Source organism: Lissotriton vulgaris, chromosome 1_1, assembly GCF_964263255.1.
Source record: "Lissotriton vulgaris chromosome 1_1, aLisVul1.2, whole genome shotgun sequence".
NCBI lineage: Eukaryota > Metazoa > Chordata > Amphibia > Caudata > Salamandridae > Lissotriton > Lissotriton vulgaris.
This window is the reverse complement of record NC_141685.1, coordinates 1,212,622,586-1,212,636,984: the sequence shown is the minus strand read 5'-3', so window position 1 is coordinate 1,212,636,984 and position 14,399 is coordinate 1,212,622,586. Positions and strand designations below refer to the sequence as shown.

The 14,399-nt window shown below is 43.0% G+C and overlaps 1 protein-coding gene across 1 annotated transcript; it reads right to left on the bottom strand.

The window, feature by feature from the left end:
- Positions 1-1,250: 1,250 nt before the first annotated feature.
- Positions 1,251-2,626, bottom strand: LOC147748910 (uncharacterized). Its single transcript, XM_086936501.1, has one exon. It carries the CDS (start codon positions 2,585-2,587, stop codon positions 1,583-1,585), a length of 1,005 nt encoding a protein of 334 aa, XP_086792627.1. The 5' UTR covers positions 2,588-2,626; the 3' UTR covers positions 1,251-1,582.
- Between the last annotated feature and the right edge of the window lie 11,773 nt (positions 2,627-14,399).

Sequence of the window (14,399 nt, the reverse complement as noted above, 5' to 3'; positions counted from 1 at the left end):
GTTTTCTCACACTTTTCTTTTTCTTATAATACTCTTCTCTCTGTACTCACATTTCTCCTCTCTTTTCTTATACTTTGCACTCTCTACTAATATTGCCGTCTTTTCTTATTGTCATATTTGTCTCCTCATTCCCCCCCTGTTTTTATACTCCCCCTGTTTCCATATTCTCCTCTCTTTTCTCTTACTTGTGCCTGTCTCCTTATAGTACTGAGTTTTTCCTATATTTCCTTTTGTCCTATACTCCTTCTCTCTGTGTTTATATTTTCCTCTTTTTTTCATATTTCTTTTCTCTTTTCATTTTCTGTCCTCTCTGTTTATACTTCATAAATCTGTTGATATTGTTTGCTCTCTTCTCTTACTCCTCCTTGACTCCCTGCATACACTCTGCAGCACTTTCTTCATATTCTCCGTGTTTTCATACTGATCTCACTCTTTATATTTGTTTTTCTTGTAATACTTCTGCCGGTTTTGTAATACACTTTTCACTCTTCATAATATTCCATCTGTTTATACTCTTTCTTTTCTCCTCAGACTGTATTCTCTGTTCTTGTACATCCCTTTTTGCCTTATGCTCCACTTTTACCCACATTCTTTGTGCTCTCTTCTGGTACTGTTGTGTCTGTCCTTATACACACTGTCCTTTGCTAGTATTTGTTTTTTGTTCTTATAGTTGCGCGTCTTTTTACATATTCCTTCTTTTTTCTTTAGAGTCTTTCTCTGTCTTCTTAAAGTGCCCCCTCTGTCTTCTTTTTTTCGTTTTTTCTTATACTCTTTCTTCTCTCCTCATATTTCCATCTTTCTCTTCATAGTCTCTCTTACCTATTGATACTTTCCAGTTTATTCATACTTCCTTTATCCCGTTATATTGCAGTGTCTGTTTATACTCCCCTTTTTCGTTATATTTTCCCTTGTTTCATACTTCTTCCTCTCTTGTTGTAAGTACTTTAATTTTCATAGCCTCACATTTCTCATCATAATCTTCCCTCTGTTCTTATAAGTAATATTATAGAATTTTTCATATATTTATTTTTGTAATGTTATATCTATTTTTTAATAGATTCTGTTTATCAATACTGAAAAAAATGGTATCATGCCTACCAAATGTCAAAAGAAGAAACAACGAAAGAAAGGTGTTTATTTGAAGAGAAGCCATCCACAAGATTTACATGAAGAACCATGTGTTAAGAAAAAGAAAAAAAGTCCTGGTAAGAGAAGGAACACTTTTCTTTTTTTTTTTTTTTTTTGAGCATTACCTTAATAAATCTTTATTTAATAATTTTACAATATTCTTTATATTCACATATGCTTAAAATTTTACAAAATATGGTGCGCATAAAGCCAGTCTTACACCAATCTTCACAAACACTTTCTACAAACATTCCTTGAAAGTGGTTAGAGTTCTGAAAGCTTGCTGGTAAAGGGCAGCTAATTGGCTTTTGGGTTTAAAGGTTGAAGTGCATAAATAGGAGTTGTAAGCCATCTGCAAGTCACAACTGCAGTGTACATAGCTATCAAAGGTTTACATGCAACAGAGAAGTTAAGTGACAGGATGTACAAATCTGGAAGCCTAAACAATTTAGGATCACATTTGAAAGCTCTTCTGAATCTTTGACCTTACAAGCTGGCGTTTATCAAACCATCGATCATCTGCAGATGGAATAGCAAAGTCAAATGGTTTGATGCAGTGTGAGGTGAGAGAAGCTCCAAACTCTTGCTCTTTTAATTGAGAGTCATAAGCAAAAGACTTGAAGGTCAGACTGCTGGTTTTTCTGGGCCTTGCCCCAGGACAGTTGAAAGACATTGCAGAAGCAAGAGAAGACTTCTCCACTGATATGGGCGATGCACACTCTGCCACCATGCTGCTTGGGGATCTCCATTCTTCTATGCTGGTATCAAGAGACAAGGTGTTGTCGAATGGTAGGTTGATTTCGGAAAGTTCCCATACTAGCGGAGTGGGTTTCTGTAGCCCTGAAAGATCGACCATGACCTCAGAGGTCTCCAGCGATTTAGAATCCTGACTCTCCGCTGGCAGCGGCTTCTTCTCCTGGCACTTGCAAGGGGTGGAGATCTTATTATCGCAAAAGAAGTCAATATTTGAGTTGTTGAACCGGTTATGTTCTGAAACCAGTGAGGACAAGTCCAAGAGTGGTGCATTTGGGGCAACTGGAGTCTTGCATATAGAGGCCAAGCTATCCGATGTGCCCAAACCTTTCTGCATTTCGTCAGCCGCCAACTTAGTTGATTCTGCCATCGCAAATACTTTCAAAGCAGAGCCATTTTCTGCACAGAAGCTGTGGAAAGAGGTGGAGTTGATGGACAGATCAGCCATGAAGCAGTTCTCCAGCATCTCCATTAACGATGGGTTAAATGTAGGCACGTGCAGGCTGCTGCTGTGACTACTGCACCTCACTTTGAGGGCTCCATTTCCTTCAACACCTGGGCTGTGAAACGGCGTGGAAATAAAGTAACTTGACGAGTCAGCTACAAATCCATTTTCCATCAACTCAGTCAGAGGGACATTAGCAGATGGTACCAAGAAGCTGGCACTGCGGCTGTGCGAGCTATGACCACTCCAGTTGCAGGACATCGTGAGAAATAGTACAGAGAAGAACCCTGTTATCAAACGGCTAAGAGCAGAAATGCAGACCGAGAAGGAACACTTTTCTGAGGAAAATATTAAAGTCTAACAGCCTGATTCATCAAAGACCCGTTTTGCGAGTCTATAATAGCGATTCATAAGGAATCGCTATTACAGGCTCGCAAAACGGGATTCATGTAGGAATCGCAAAAAAAAATGCGATTCCTACATATTCCTTATTTGCAATTTAGCAAATTGCTAATCGCAAATAAGGAATAACTCCCCATTCATTCCTATGGGCCAAAAGGCCCAAAGGAATGAATGGGGAGGAATCCTTATTTGCGATTAGCAATTAGCTAATCACAAATAAGATAGCGATTTAAAGGGTGCCAGGGGTGTCCAAAGGACACCCTGTAGCACCCCTTAAATTCAAATTTTAACAGGTGTTGCGCACACACATGTCCAAAGGACATGTGTGTGTGCAACATGCAACTTAGAAAAATGCTTTTAAAAGCATGTTTCTAAGTTTTCGCTATTTACCACGAGGTTTGACCTCGCGGTAAATAGCGGCCCGAAATAGCGAATTCGCAATTTGATAATGGATGATGAATTGCATTTCAGGAATCTCAAATAGAGATTCCTTAAATGTAATTCCTTGCAAATTTGCGAAGTCGCTATTACCGATTTTTGCATTTGGGATGATGAATCCCAAATGCAAAAATTGCGCTCGCAAAGGGCCAGATTCTGAGAATCTGGCCCTTTGCGAGCGCTATTCACCTTCATGAATCTGGCTGAAAGAGTAGTGTGCACAAAGGAAAAAATGGTATTAGTGTGTCTGCAACGAAAAAGAAAAAGAAGATTAAAGAGAAAAATCATGGAAAGTCAACTGCAGAAAAAATAGTGTATAGTAAATGGAGGAAAAACCAATTTATGAAAATTAGGAGAAAAAAGTTTTTTAATAGAGTTGTATTACATTTAATTAAAGAAATTAAGGGATGTAAAAAAACAGCATTTTATAAATAGAAGAAGGGCATAGAAAATGTAGTTGAGAAAGCTTTCGAATTGAAAACTAAATTGTTTATTTTAGTTATCAATAGAATTCGATAGCTAGATAAACCAATCCATTTAATGAAGGCCAAAAGTAATTGGAAAAGAGTAATTAACAGAAGTAATTTTTGTGAGTTTTTTGGGTGAATGGAAACATAGTTCAAGTTCTGAGCCTTTTTTTAATGAAGAAAGTTATCTTCAGAGTAATGATTTGTTGCATGCAGTTGACACTAGTGGTCGTGCTTATGAGGTTAGAAATGGTTGTCCTACTGAGAAAGAGAAAATTGTTCCTAGAAATGCAGAAGAGGTGTTAGCTGATGAAGTTTTAGGGAGACGTCCTAAAGCTCCAGTGTACACTTGGAATTGTAGTAGTATTTGTAGTGTACGGCTAGAATTTATTGATTTTTTTACGCAATTTCTTACGTAACTATACAAAGAAAAGTGTGAATCAAAAGATTAGGATGTTGCAAGGAGTAGACCCTTGCAGAGTAAGAGAAAATACCGGTTGCAAGGTCATTCTCTGGCTTTTGTTTCTAAAAAAGTATGTCGAAGTGTTTTTTACCATTTCAGGATGTTAGCAGTACATCATTCTGAAATGAGGAAATTAGTCAGGAGATTGTATTATGCAAAAAGTCCAGCTCTACTGTTGAAAAAGTTGAACAGTGCTCTTTTGCATGGATCTGTATCAAATGTAAAGAACGTTTGTGATGAAATTGAGGTTAGTTATTTTGGTCCTGAGGAAGACACTGCAAAAATTGAGATATTAATAGAAGGAAATGTAGAAGAGAATGTACCACATTGTAGTACAGATAATTTTGAGCAAGAAATTACAAAGTTTAAGGTGATTTCAGGTGAAAGGCCAAATTATTGTTGTGTCTGTTGTCGACGAACTCATTATAAAAATCAGACCAGGAGTGTTCATTTGTATTTAAAGAGTGAAAATGAAAATAATAATGAGTGGAAGGATTTTGCAACTTATGTGTTGGTAGAGAATTGTTTTAATTTGGGTTCTGATCAGCATATCTGTAAATATTGTTATAACAAATTAGACGAGAAAAAAATGCCTAATAGAGCTGTATATAATAATCTTGAGTTGGTAAATATTCCTTCTGAACTGATGGATTTAAATACCTATGAGTCTATTCTTATTCAATGTGTGCATCCATTTCAGGCTACTGTTCGTATGGAGCCTAAGACAGGAAAATTGCCTCCTTCTGATTTACAGAGAGGATTTAAGGTTAAAGGGAAGAGTTGAATATTTGCCTCTAGATTAAAAGAAAAATATTGAAACAATTGGTGTAGAAAATGTAGAGGATAGGCCTTTAGTTATTCTTGTTAATGGCGTTCCTATTAAGAGTAAGAAAATCTGGCAAAAATGAGTGGATGTTAAGAAAGTGAAAAAGGCACCATTGTATCTGGTAAAAAATAGTTAATATTACAGAAATGTGTATTTGAGAGAAGAAGAAATAACTGTAGAAGAAGATAGTGACTTACCATCTATACAAATTGAAAAAGTGGATGTGTCCAGAACTGAAGAAATCTACGAACATTACAGTGTTCATCCACTGCATTCTAAAGAAGTGATGGGAAATACTACAGAGTTATTCCAAATGAAAGAAGCAAAAGGAAGTCCCATTAGTGAATGGGAAAAAAGCTTGGAAGCTCGTTGTTTCCCTCAATTGTTTCCCACAGGAAAAGGAGGACGATATGATGACCGACCTGTGCAGATTCCTGCATCTGAATATCGGACATCAAGATTATGTGCCAAAGATCCAAGATTTCGACAATGTATTCCGTATTTGTTTCATCTTTTGTTTGAGAGTGATTTGTCAGGACTTTCTTATGCAGTAAACCATATATTGAAAACAGGTGTACATCTGCAAAATGTTTCGGCAAAGGAATTTATGGATAAAGTACTGCAGAAAGAAAATGTTTTGGAATCTCAGCTAATTAATCTCATGGCGTGTCAGCGTGGTACTAATGAGTACCGGTACCGTTGTCATAGAGAACTCAAATGTATGCTAAGGAACAAATCAGAATACCCCAAGCTATCTGGAGAAGCTTGTTGTGAAGTTTCAATAATTTTGAGGAAAATTGAGCTTCTTATTATTGATGAGGTAAGCATGGTATCAAACTTAATGTTTGCTTTTGTGCATTCAAGAATGCAGCAAATTCTTAAAACAGAGTATGACGTATTATTTGGAGGAAAGCACGTCAAAGTTTTTGGAGATAATTTACAACTTATTTCTGTAAAAGGACAGCCAGTGTTTAAAACACTGCTGCATGAAGATACTAGAAAGTCTTTGGGGAGTATTGGAAATGTAAACATTTGGTCATATTTTGAGTATAAGGAACTTATTACAAATATGCGACAAGCAAATGATGTTGATAATAGAACTATTCTTCAAGGTATAAGAATTGGAAAAATGACTGGACATGGTAAGCAAGCTTTACAGAGACAATTACTTTCCAATTTCTTTCCAAATGAAAATAATGTATCAGAGAAAATATACATGACAATTGCAGAAAATAAATCTGTAATTGTCTTAATGCCAACACTACGTGAATGTTCTAAATTCAATGAAGAAATGTTGAAGTTTGAAAATGAAGACATTTTTAAATTGGAAGCTATTGATTAAATAGAACATGAAGGAATCACTATTATTTTGAGTGAAAAGTTGAAGAAGAAATTGGATTCTTTAGAGAAATCGATAAGTAAAACTGCTGGTTTAGAAAATAATTTTTATGCATGTGTAAACTGTAGGGTAATTTTACGACGTAATTTGAATGTGGAAAAAGGTTTAGTAAATGGAGCAATGGGTAAAGTTGTTGATTTCGTTAATTACGTAAATAGAGATGGCGTTGAATTTTTGAAAATCAAATTTGATCAAATTGAAGAAGTACAACAATTTTGTCGTGTTCAGCTCGGTTTTTGCTTGTAAAAGATTTGTATGTTCGCAGAAAACAGTTTCCTATTTATTTGGCGTATGCAGTGAGCATTCATAAATCTCAAGGTTTAAGTGTAGATAGTGCTTTAGTGAATATTGGAAGTACAGTGTTTAAAGAGGGTATGGCATATGTTGCTTTGTTTCAAGTCAGAACTTTATCTTGATTGTACTTGATTGATTTTGATGAGTCAAAGGTTAGTGCAGATGTAAATTTTGTGAAAGAGTATAATAGGTTAAGAAGAGAATATGCACCTAATTTAGGTCAATATCCAGTATTTGAAAAGCGTGTGGTAGGTAGGAAAAGAAGATTTGAGAATATATGTAGTGAAAATGTAGAGAAAGAAAAAAAACATGATGAAGTTGAGCCTGCAAGGAAAAAGAAAAAGGACAGTGTTGAAGAGAATGTTGCTTATCGTTTTGAAAATAGTTGTGGTGTCAACTGCTATGCTAATGTAGTTGTTAATGTTGTTTTTGTTCTTGAAAGTTTGCAACAGCAAATTGTTGAAAATCGGGACAAAAGATTCTGTTCATTGTTGTATTCTGTTTATGAGAAATGTCGTAGTGATAAAAGTAAAATACAAAGTGTTTCTGATATTCAAAATGTTTTGGACCTATGTTCTGGTTCTAGTCAATTTACGCAGAATATTCAGCAAGATTGTCACTAATTTTTAATGTTTATGCTTGCTGTACTAGAAGATGAAGGTATAGATATTGAAAACCTTTTTGGCCTTTCTTATAAATGGCAACACGACTGTCAAAATTGTTTGTTTACATGTAGCACTAACATAGAAACTGAAAGATTCATATATTTGACTTTACCTGACTGTGAGTCAGTGTCTTTTAACAATCTAATTAGAGGAGCAAGTCAAAACATGGAGTGTAGCCAATGTAAATCTGAAATGTTATCAACATAATTTATACAAAGATATGGACAGTATGTAATTTTAATGCTGCAACATTGTAGAGGTGAAGGAAGAAAATTGGAAACTTTAATAAAAAATGTTGTAGCTGGTCAAGTTTCAATATCAGGGAGAACTTTTGTAGCTGCCTAAAGAGTTACCAAATTCTTACCTAATATTTTCAAAATTTTAAGATCAAAATGTTGCCTTTCTTTATTACTGCTGTTAAGATACATTAGTCTGGTGTTGTAGAATATTTTGTAAGTGAGGGTAAGGAGCCTCTTGTTGACATTGAGGCACTGTAGGTGTATCAGGTGGTGGGTGAAGTGTCTGCAGCAGGGGAAATTGATGATCACTCAGGTGGAGGTGTTTTGGATTTGCTGTAGTTGTTGCAGGTGTTTGGCTAAAATTGCTGTGTAGAGTGTTTTGTCACAGTGTAGTATGCTGCTGATGAGGGCCTGTGTCACTGTTCTTCTTCTTTTGGTTAGGATCCACTTGTAAATGCTACGGAGTATGTAGAGTGTGTTATAGCAGTACGAGGAGATAGTGTAGACTTGCTTACACATGGAGAGGGAGGAGTTTAGCATGAATCCTAGGTTGTGGACATGGTTGGTAGGTGTTGGTACTGTCCACAGTGTAGACAGCTAGCAGGAGTCGTCCAAGGCTGAGGGGGTGGGTCTGAGGATGAGTACCTTCATTTTGTTCAAGTTCATGTTTAGAGAGCTGCTCTTTATGTAGTTGGTGACGTCCTTCATTGTGTTGTGGAGGTTGCTTTTGGTGATATGTTGCTTTTGGTGAGGAAGAGGATGAGCTGGTTGTTGTTGGCGTAGGAGATGTTGTTAAATTGTGATGGTGGGTTACTTGTGTGAGGGTGGCCATGTAGATGCTGAATAGCGTCGGGTTGAGGGATGAAGACTGGCGGAGGGAGCAAATGATGTCGGTGGTTTTAGTTCAGAAGTCTGGGAGGCAGATGCTCAGGGTTTCTATTGGACAGTTTGCAAAATAAGAATTTGAGGCATACTATTTGGCCGTGCGGAAAAGTATGTGAAAGCAATAACGAGATTTAGTAACGTCAAAACGTATTCGTAACGTATGCATTGGTAAGCGCAGTGCCTGATTACTTGTACAAAGTATGTGCGATCACCGTACGCATACAGTACGATTATCCAAAAAGGAAAAAGGAAATATATAGAATTTGATTTTCATAAATTTGAAAAAAATACAAATTGTTTTAGACTTTTGTTTTGTTATTATTTTACATTAAGAATATTAAATATAACCTAAAAAATAAAATAACTATAAATAATTGTAATAAAAATGTAGGAAATGATTATAGAAAGACGAAAATATAATAATGAATACCTTTAAAAATTATCATTTATAAAACCGTTATAGTTATGAATTAGCATTTAAAAACCCTTTGAAATTCCCTGAAAAAAACCATAGGTTTCAGCCACGTTATAGTTAGGAATTAGCATTTAAAAAACCTTAGAAATATACTGAAAAAACCATAGGTTTCACACATGTTATAATTAGCTGGATGTTTCCCTCTTACAAAACCATTGAAATTCCCCCATTATAGTTAGTTCAGCTAACTATAACTCGCGCGCCCGCAATGCGCTGCTGATGACGTCACATATTATATCACTCATGACATGTTCAGCGACATCACTGATGACATCACTGATGACATCTCAAATGACATCACTGATGACATCTCCAGTGAATGTGTGTCTTTCTGAAAAATAAATAAATATATTTTATATATGTATATCTAAAGGTCGATGGAAGAATAAATGGGTAAATAAGTTTCTAAATGGATAGCTTTTTTTGTAAAATTGATTGTATAACTGACTGATTAAGTGTATCTTACTGCATACATGTATTAGCGAGTAATGTTTAAATATTTAAATATCTGTATTAGTGTCTCACTTTGTGTATAAGTGGCTGCATGGGTTGTTGAGTAGCTACATGAGTGTGTATATGGGTTATTAGTTTTTTTTTTATATAACGGGGGAATTTCAATGGTTTAGTATGAGTGAAACATCCAGTTAACTATAACATGTGTGAAACCTATCGTTTTTTCATTGAATATTTATTCTCTTCTGTTCCCTCCCCGCTCCCGCCTCCCAGCTGCTCCGCCCACCCGCGCACTTCGCCTTAAATGGCGACCGTGCGAACGCGCAGCGGTCACACGCAGCGGGCGCGCTGATTGTGCGCCGAAGGCGCGCCAACGGTAAGCCCGTCTGCGCCCGTCCGCGACCGGATCGCGACCAGCGCCAGGACCCCTGGCCCCCGAAGACCCCGACCGACCCGCCTGACGTACTCCGCTGCCACCCTCATCGCACTCAACACCGGCCGACTCCCAGAATGCCATCAAGCCACTCCACGACGTACCCACGGACCTTTCAGCTGCCATGCCTGCAAATTCACCTGCATCCGGACCTGCCTCGCACCAGCACCCACCAAGTCGAACACCAGCAGCACCCACCTCAAGTGCATCCTGCTCAACACCCGCTCCGTCCACAGACACGCCATCGAACTCTGGAACCTTCTAGACGCCACAGCCCCTGACGTTGCCTTCCTCACGGAGACCTGGATGAACGCCTCTTCAGCTCCCGACATCGCCATCACTATCCCAGAGGGCTACAAGATCGTCCGGAGGGACCGCAACGCCAACCAGATGGGAGGAGGCATCGCCATCATCCACAGGAACACCATCCGTCTCACGACCAGCACCGACAACACCCTGACCACCGCCGAACACCTGCATTTCCAGATCCACACCAACCCGAACACCACCCTCAGAGGCACCCTGATCTACCGACCCCCTGGACCACGCACACAATTCAGCGAGGACATCGCCGACTTCGTCAGCCCGCTTGCCCTCCCCTCCGCTGACTACATCCTCCTGGGGGACCTCAACTTCCACCTGGAGAACAACAACGACTGCAACACCACCACCCTGCTGGACAACCTCGCCAACCTGGGACTCAAGCAACTGGTGTCCACCCCCACCCACCTCACCGGACACACACTCGACGCAGTCTTCTCTTCCAGCATAGACATCGACTTCAGCCACGCCACAGAGCTTCAATGGACGGACCACAGCTGCGTCCACTTCACCTTCAAGAGAACGACGACCCACCACCACCAGCAACAGGCCGCCCGCAGAAGCTGGAACAAGATCACAGCAGACCAGCTCGCCACCTCCCTGAGCCAGCACCCTCCTGCCAGCTCAGCGAACCCCAGCCAGGCCGCCGACAACCTCACGAAGTGGATCAGCATCTGCTCGCCCTGCTGAGGACCCCGCCCAGCAGACCCGGCAGCAAGAAAGCCCCGTGGTTCACTGACGAACTCAAGAGCTCCAAGAAGAACTGCCGAGCCCTCGAGAAAGTCTGGAGAAGGGAACCTACACCAGACAACAGGACCTCCTTCAAGCTTGCCACCCGGAAGCACCACCAGCTGATCCGCGCCGCCAAGAAAACAGCATTCAACGACCGGTTGGACAACAACGCACACAACTGCAAGGAACTCTTCAACATCGTGAAAGAGCTTTCCAACCCCAGCGCAGGAAACAACGACATCACCCCATCGCAAGACCTCTGCAACTCCCTCGCTTCATACTTCCACAACAAGATCGCGGACATACACAGCTTCAACAACCAACCCACGCTCACCATGACCGAACAACCACCCCCCACCACCACCCTCCACGCCTGAACCCCGATCAGCACCGCAGACACCATCCGCACGATGAACTCCATCCACTCCGGATCACCGACCGACCCCTGCCCTCACCACGTCTTCAACAAGGCCGACGCTGTCATCGCACCCCACCTGCGAGACATCATCAACACATCCTTCGACACCGCCACCTTCCCTGAGAGCTGGAAACACGCCGAACTCAGCGCTCTACTCAAGAAACCAACAGCGGACCCCACAGAACTCAAGAACTACCGCCCCATCTCGCTCCTCCCATTTCCAGCCAAAAGTCATCAAGAAGACCGTCAACAAGCAGATGGCCGCCTTCCTCGAGACGAACGGATCCCTCGACCCCTCACAGTCCGGCTTCCGAGCCAACCACAGCACCGAGACCGCCCTCATCGCCGCCACCGATGACATCCGAGCCCTGATGGACAATGGAGAAACAGCGGCCCTCATCCTCCTAGACCTCTCCGCGGCATTCGACACGGTCTGCCACCGCACCCTAGTACAGCGCCTCAGCAACATCGGAATCCAGGACAAGGCGCTGGAATGGATCATCTCCTTCCTCGACGGAAGAACACAGAGAGTCCGCCTACCACCGTACAAGTCAGAGGCCTCCGAAGTCATCTGCGGCGTCCCTCAAGGATCATCTCTGAGCCCCACCCTCTTCAACGTCTACATGAGCCCCCTCGCGGCCATCGTACGCAAACACAACCTCAGCATAATCTCCTACGCCGACGACACCCAGCTGATCCTCTCCCTGACCAATGACCCCACCTCCGCCAGAGCCAACCTGCACGAAGGGATGAAAGAGGTAGCCGAGTGGATGACGACCAGCCGCCTGAAACTGAACTCTGACAAGACGGAGGTCCTCATCCTGGGCTCTTCACCCTCCGCCTGGGACGACTCCTGGTGGCCTCCCGCCCTGGGCACCGCACCCAAACCGACAGACCATGCACGCAACCTGGGCTTCATCCTGGACTCCTCCCTCTCCATGACCAGGCAAGTCAACAACGTCTCCTCGGCGTGCTTCAACATCCTACGCATGCTACGGAAGATCTTCCGGTGGATCCCCACCGAGACCAGGAAGACCGTCACCCAGGCCCTCGTCACCAGCCGACTGGACTACGGCAACGCCCTCTACGCCGGTACCACCGCCAAGCTCCAGAAGAGACTCCAGCGGATCCAGAACGCCTCAGCCAGACTCATCCTCGACATCCCACGAACCAGCCACATCACCGCACATCTGAGAGACCTTCACTGGCTCCCCGTCAACAAAATAATCACCTTCCGCCTCCTCACCCACGCACACAAAGCCCTACACGACCAAGGCCCGAGCTACCTCAACAGCCGGATCAACTTCTACGCTCCCAAACGCCACCTCCGATCAGCCAACCACGCCCTCGCCGCCGTCCCCCGCATCCGAAGATCGACTACAGGAGGAAGGTCCTTCTCCTACCTGGAACTCCCTCCCGACCGACCTGCGCCTGACCCAAGACCACCTCTCCTTCAGGAAGAAGCTGAAGACCTGGCTGTTCGAGCAGTAGCGGCACCCCCCCCCCCCCCCCCCAGCGCCTTGAGACCCTACGGGTATGTAGCGCGCTATATAAGTGTCACTGATTGAAGGTTTTTTAAATGCTAATTCCTAACTATAACGTGGCTGAAACCTATATATATATATATATATATATATATATATATATGACAGGAAAACCCTTTTCCTCGAAAAGAAGAGAGCAGAGGCTACGTTAGGGGAAACAACAAGGAGGCAGCTTTATTGACCTTCCAATGGCGTATGCATTTCGGCTTGTAGTGCCTTCATCAGCGCCCAAAGGTAATCACACCACCTTACAAGTTCGCACCATGTTGCATCCTGCCACCCTCTTAATGTTCAAAAAGGGTTAGCTCCGCCCCCTATGTAGTTGTTACATCACCTGCTTGTAGTTTCTCGAGTTGCTTGGAACAGCAATGCCCAGAATGCCATGTTCCAATTCCAGGCGGGTGATGATAGGATTTCAGACCCTTTGGGGTGGGCGGAAAGTGGGATTTGCGTTTTTGTGGGCCCATGTGTAAGTCCTTGAAGTGTCCGCCAAAGATGCTCCCTCCAGTCCCCTGTGCTCCGGCAGGGCGGGACTTATCATCACCTGCAGAACACTGTTTAAAGACCTGGCGGCTTCCATTCCCCACCTACCTGCACCATGCCATGATTAAGGGAGAAGAATTTCCGAAACGCGTAGGCACAGATGGTGAGACCAATTGCTCAAAGGAACACGCTGTTCTGCTGCTGCTGCCCTGCCATTAAAGGATTAATCTTACGAAGCGTGGGTGTCTTCAATTGCAGAGCGCAACCTTTTAGATAATTCTGTGGCCGGCTCGGGTCACGAAGACAACCCCCCCGCCTCCAGCGGGTCCGTGTGCTTCAGTAGAAACACGCCGAAACGGAGCGACGTGCCTGGCAGGAACCAGCATGAGAAAGCGGCTGACCAGGGTGTTTCCCAAGACCAACCCGATGGGAAAGAATTGATGAAGGGGAGATACGAAAGCGGCATCCACTATGGACTACTAACACACAGGGTACTACAAAACCCACAATGCCTCAGTGCTACCACGCCCGACAGGGCGGGACTTATCATCACCTGCAGAACGCTGTTTAAAGACCTGGCGGCTTCCATTCCCCACCTACCTGCACCATGCCATGATTAAGGGAGAAGAATTTCTGAAACGCGTAGGCACAGATGGTGAGACCAATTGCTCAAAGGAACACGCTGTTCTGCTGCTGCTGCCCTGCCATTAAAGGATTAATCTTACGAAGCGTGGGTGTCTTTAATTGCAGAGCGCAACCTTTTAGATAATTCTGTGGCCGGCTCGGGTCACGAAGACAACCCCCCCGCCTCCAGCGGGTCCGTGTGCTCCAGTAGAAACACGCCGAAACGGAGCGACGTGCCTGGCAGGAACCAGCATGAGAAAGCGGCTGACCAGGGTGTTTCCCAAGACCAACCCGATGGGAAAGAATTGATGAAGGGGAGATACGAAAGCGGCATCCACTATGGACTACTAACACACAGGGTACTACAAAACCCACAATGCCTCAGTGCTACCACGCCCGACAGGGCGGGACTTATCATCACCTGCAGAATGCTGTTTAAAGACCTGGCGGCTTCCATTCCCCACCTACCTGCACCATGCCATGATTAAGGGAGAAGAATTTCCGAAACGCGT

Coding starts and splice junctions, on each gene's coding strand:
- LOC147748910 (XM_086936501.1), bottom strand. CDS start 2,587: ATGTCCTGCAACTGGAGTGGTCATAGCTCGCACAGCCGCAGTGCCAGC.